A 6000-nucleotide genomic window follows, 5' to 3' on the forward strand; every position below is an offset into this window, starting at 1 on the left:
AGATTTTGCCTTTCTAAAAATTAATTTCTAAGATGTGTGTTATAGATATGTTTGCTATAAGTGCATATATGTGTTTTACATATACAATATATATATTATAAAACATACTTTCTGGATAAATTTTTTTGTTGGTTATATGTTTTGCAAATTTCTTTTCCCAGATTGTAACTTGTCTTTCACATTCGTTCTGTCACCTTTTGATAAACAGAATTTCTTAATTTTAATGGCACTGAGTTTGACAAAACTTTCCTTCATGACTTGCACTTTTGTTCTTCGTTTAAAATATTCTTTCCTACATTGAGATCACACCAATATTCTCCTATATTTTCTACTAAAGGTTTTGAAGCTTTTCTTTGCATACTTCATTGGTTGTTGTATATTGTGTGATGTAGGTATCCAATTCTTTTTCCACATGTACATCTGATTTCCCTTACACCAACTATAGAATGGTCTCTAATTTCTCCAATGATCTGCAATGCCAGCTCTGTTGTAGATAAAGTTTCCACTCGTGCATGAGGATGTTTTCTGGGATCTATTCTGTTCCATTGGTTTCACTTCTCAAAATCCCTCCCTTCTATAGCTTATTTCCAACTGTGTCTCAATCAGTGTAGGGAAGTCATGCCTTTATCCTTACCTTGGCTAAGGGTTCTTGGAGATATTTGGTTACTTTGTATCTGCCTCATAGCATTGGTGCAAAGTAATAAAATAGGATATTACGTATAAAGTGCTTAGTAAGATGCCTGGCACAGAGTAAGCACTCAGTAAACTGTAATTATCATCATCATAGTACCCTGTAGTCCTTAATTTACTCTCTTTAGCATAACAGTTGCTAGATTCCTCAAAAAATAAGTTATTTGAGCATCTTCAAGGAGGGGCCAGACTATATAACATAAACTGCCTGCTTATGCCACCCAAAAAATTAAAGGAAAAGAGAAGTTAAGTCATGAAAAACTATGGGTGTCTATCATGAGCACAGTGCCAGGCACGAAATGTTCATCCAACAAACGGTTAATATAACTGGAAGATAGACTCTCAAGGTGATTAATGGCATGGACTCTGGAGCCAGACTAAACCTGAACTTGAATCTGGTCTCTTCAATTTACTATTATGTGACCTTGGGCAAGTTACCTCACATTTCTGCACCTCAATTTCTTCATAGGTTTGCTGTAAGAATTAAAGACATTCCAAATTCTTAGCACAGTACCTGGCACGTGGTAAACAGCTAATAATAAATTTCGTTGTGTTGGCTGTTGAAATGTCACAAGTTTAACTCTCCTTGGGGCAACTGTCTGCTGTGTAACCCGATGTTAGCACCTCTGCATTGCGGGGGGTCACACAAGCACAGAACCCATTGACGCTGCCCATTTATTTAGCCAAGGGCTGACCTTAGCTTCTTTCAGAATGTCTCCTGATAATATGGAGTATTTATTTCTCCTGGAAGTCTTAACTTGTGGTAATTGTTTAGCAAATGAAGCAAAAAAAAAAAAAAAAGATTCACAGTTAGAGTGACAGAAATTTTTTAATTGCAGAAAAAGGGAACACTGATGAATTTAATATTGATATTTTTTAGTGAAAAAGAAGAATGCTGAAGCAAGAGAAACGTGACCTCTAATATTAGCTCTATTTAGCTGTGCATGCTAGGGAAAGTTAACTAACTTCTCTATCTGCTTCTTCATCTATAAAATCAAAATTTTGCCAGATTATGAGGATTATTTGAATGTATGTAAGTCACCTGGAACAGTGTCTTATGCATAGTAGGTCCTCAATCCATGGCAAATAAATACATTTGCTGATGCAAAGAGACCCAGACTCTAAGTTGAATAGCAAAACAACAACCACAAAAAGAATGTCTCCTTCTTCTGCATCATGGATTCTGGAGCATGGATTGCAAACTGGCAGTTTCATTTAGGTCACAGGGGGTATTGAAACATTTTGAATCTGTTGGCAATATTTTTAAATTGGCAGATATATTAACACTGTTGGATGACTTCCACCTGCTTCAAGGTATGTTTTCACTAGAAGTATAAGAGGCAGTACTGTCTCCTATAAATTATACATCATTGTAATACTTCGCTAATTTACAATGAAAAATGTTAACAGCTTCAGGAATCAGGACTCAAGTCTTCTCTCATCAGCACATTCTCTTCTAGGAGGAAATGTACATGGATGGCCAGATCGTAGACAGATGATTTCTTGGTGAAGAGGAAATCAGAACAAGGGGGATGTTAAACAACCCCAGTGGCCAATGACATCAATGTAGATGAGCTCAACCACCCATGCCCTCCACTCGGAGAGAGCTCCAAGGAGTAGTTATATGAGTCTGCTCCTATCTCGCGTGGACAGCCCTGGAGAACGTCATCAACTTTTCATTCTCCTTGACTCTCCCTGACTCTTCTTTGTTTAGGCTCCATGCAGGTGTAGTTCAGTACAAGCCCTCTTATCTAACCAAATTGAGAAAGGTAGTTTGTTAGGAGAATATGTTTAAAGAGTAAATTGAAAACAAGCTCACTGGGGCTTCCCTGGTGGCACAATGGTTAAGAATCTGCCTGCCAATGCAGGGAACACGGGTTCAAGCCCTGGTCCAGGAAGATCCCACATGCCACAGAGCAACAAAGCCTGTGCGCCACAACTACTGAGCCTGCGCTGTAGAGTCCACGAGCCACAACTACTGAAGCCCAGAGCCTGTGCTCCACAACAAAGAGAGAAGCCACCGCAATGAGAAGCCTGCGCGCCGCAACGAAGAGTAGCCCACTTGCCGCAACTAGAGAAAGCCCGCACGCAGCAACGAAGACCCAACGCAGCCAAAGATAAAATAAATAAAATAAATAAATTTTAAAAACACCAAATTCATTGAAAAAACTGAGGAAATTATAAAAAGGAATGCATTTAGCATTTATTCTAAAACATTGAAATGTGTGCCAATTTTTTTTCTTGGCTGAGCCACGTGGCTTGTGGGATCTTAGTCCCCTGACCAGGGATGGAACCTGGGCCACCTGTGGTGGAAGCTCAGTGTCCTAACCACTGGACCCTGTGTGCCAATTTTTTGCTACAGGACAAAGACCTTTTCTTTAAAATCGACCTCCTTTCCCTTGCGTAAAGCCCACTCATAAGGTATCATCTACAATTTCCAGTTTAGTTTTTTTTAAAGTAGAGCAACAACATAAAGACAGCTACAAAGCAATCTGAGAGCAGAATCCATCTAGATTTTTACAATTTTCATCACAAAGTTGTCTCCTTTACATATTATTCAATAGCAACTTTATTTAATAAAAATACTTTTGTCAAGTTCTCCCATGGCACCAATTAATTTTCATTAAAAAAAACCATTATTTTTTGTACTCATTATTTCATGGGTTAACATAATATTCTTTTTAACTGCATAATTATGAAATAACACAACTGGCATAAACAGGTTTGGGAACAAACCCAACTAACTGACTCTAGGAAAGCCTACAACATAATCGGTAGGTGTAAAAGACTGCCAGCCAGAAGTATTTAGTGAGATCAGTATGTCTTACAGAGAAAACAGCATATATTAAGTGGGAGTCAGTTAAAAAAACATATTTTAGAAACATTTTTTTTCATATCATGTCTTGTGTAACTGGTTGGATTTAAGCTCTCTTAAGTGTAGTCAGAATCCTTTCTTGCCTACCCCAGATAGACACCCACCTCTTAGCACCCAATGAATGATTGTAAGTCAGGGAGATGTGGTACATACATACAGTGGAATAGTACTCAGCCATAAAGAAGAATGAAACAATGCCATTTGCAGCAACATGGGTGCACCTAGAGATGATCGCATTAAGTGAAGTAAGTCAGAGAAAGATAAATATAATATGATATCACTTATATGTGGAATCTATAAAAGTGATACAAATGAACTTATTTATGAAACAAAAACAGACCCACAGACATAGAAAAGAAACTTATGGTTGCCAATGGGGAAAGGGGGTGGGGGGGAGGGATAAATAAAGGGCTTGGGATTACCAGATACACACTACTGTATATAAAATAGATAAAAACAAGGACCTACTATAGAGCACAGGGAACTATATTCAATATCGTGTAATAACCTATAATGGAAAATAATCTGAAAAAGAATATATATATATCTGAATCACTTTTCTGTACACCAGAAACTAACACAACATTGTAAATCAACTATACTTCAATAAAAAAAAACTCAGGGGGATTTCCTTCAAGTTTATCACAAGGTCATTTTATAACTCCAAGTTTGGAATTGACTTTGCTATAGTCACTCTGTGCTGCTTTCAGGACCTGTTGTAAGGATCAAATGAAACCGTATCTGTGAAAACACTTGGTAAGCTCAAAAGCCCTATTCTATGGGCTAAGGCATTAATTCTGTGTGTATTCACCACACCATCCTACTAGATCGTGGGTTCCTTGAGGCTAGGAATAAAATCACAACTACATCCCATACAAAGCCAGCACATACTAAGCACAAAGTGAGAACCCATTGTGGGGACTGATTGTTTGGGCATATGCATATCTTCCTTGCTGATTTTATCTGCCAGGTCAAGCACACACCAGACAGAAGATCCCACCAATTCTGCCTGTCCCATAAGTCCTGGAGCCTTGGCGGTGATCAAGAAAATAACGAATTTTACTGGATCTTCCACTCCCAGAGGAACAGACCAGTGGCAGCTCCTGGAAATGATCGGGGTGACAATGGAGATTGACAAGGAAGATGAGCAGGTGATTTTGTCTGGAAGGAGTGGCAGTTTCACATAAAACCACAACTCAATTTTTTTTTTGCCATTTTTTCTTTCCTTCTTCCTATTTTATAAAAAGTCTGTTTTTGAAGTCGTTAAATGTATTTTTTACAGGAAAAGTTTCTGTTTTTTGAGGAAGGTTAACCTGCCATGACTAATTTTTTTTTTCCTGGTTACTGGTAATACCTTTATGCTGTTTTCCCTCCTTCCCTTCCTTCCTTCCTTCCTCTCTCTCTTTTTCTTTCTTTCTTTCTTCCTTGCTTGCAAAGGGGGAGGGTGGAGATAGACAAGTATAAAGATATGTTGGTTATAGACAAAAAGTACCTGAGTTCTTGACAATTTCAAACATACACAAAAAACAGAGAAAATAGTATAATGAACCCATGCAAATCCATCACCAGCTTCAACAACTATCAACTCATAGCCAGTCTTGTTTCATTTATTTTATCACATGCTATCCCCCATATTATTTTGAAGCAAATCCCAGACATCATTTCATTTCATCTGTAAATATTTCAGCATGTATCTGGATACCCTTTTTTTTTTTTACAAAAAAACCGATAACCACAATACCTTGACCACGCTTAAAAGTAACAATAAAAATTCCTTAATATAATAAAATATCCAGTGTTCAAATTTCCAATTGTCCCATAAATGTCATAAATAATGTAAACATCTCTTTTTCCTCTTCCTCTTCTTTTTTTTTTTCTTTTTTGCTATCTGCTAACATTTGTTGAGTGTTTCCTAGACTATTGGTACTGTTCTAAGCACTTTACAAGTTTATTTCCTACAGTGATCTTAGGCAAAATTGTTTAGCCTCAACGAGCCTCTATTTTCTCATTTGAAAAATGATGTTAATACCTCATTTATAAGGAGATGGTGAAATTTGAGAGATACTGTAGTTAAAGTTATCTTTTTCTTCTTTCCATTTTGTTTGAATATGTATCCAAATAAGGCCCATGCAAATGATTGGTGTCTTTTAAATTTCTTGAATTTTAGAGTTCACCTCCACCTAGTGTGTGCCCTTTCTTTCTCTCTCTCTCTCTCTTCTTGTTGCAGACATTTGTTGAAGAAACCAGGTTGCTTGTCCTGTAGAGTTTCCTACTATCATATTATTCTGCTTGGGCTGCCATAACAAAGTATTCCAGTCTGTGTGGCTTAAACAACAGAGATTTATTTTTTCACTGGTCTAGGGACCAGAAGTCTAAGATCATGTTGCGAGCAGGGTTGGTTTCTGGTGAGAGCTCTCTTCATGACTTATAGACAG

At 37.4% G+C, this 6000-nt stretch overlaps 1 protein-coding gene across 4 annotated transcripts in view; it reads left to right on the forward strand.

Moving 5' to 3' along the window:
- The window catches only part of LOC309806660 (uncharacterized protein), a gene marked incomplete at its 5' end in the record, with an annotated part of 38212 nt that extends 33257 nt beyond the window's left edge, over positions 1-4955 (forward strand). For 2 of the 4 annotated variants that reach the window (XR_014294418.1, XM_082625569.1), the window contains one exon: positions 4536-4955. Coding sequence is in view for 2 of the 4 variants with exons in the window: in XM_082625569.1 (XP_082481695.1) it covers positions 4536-4700 (165 nt within the window). Of the gene's footprint in view, positions 1-2150; positions 2302-4535 lie in introns of those variants that run through there. The other 2 variants (XR_014294419.1, XM_082625571.1) reach the window with 1 other exon arrangement.
- Positions 4956-6000: the final 1045 nt, after the last annotated feature.

Source organism: Mesoplodon mirus (genome assembly GCF_964341445.2).
Source record: "Mesoplodon mirus genome assembly, chromosome: 6".
NCBI classification, from domain to species: Eukaryota; Metazoa; Chordata; class Mammalia; order Artiodactyla; family Ziphiidae; genus Mesoplodon; species Mesoplodon mirus.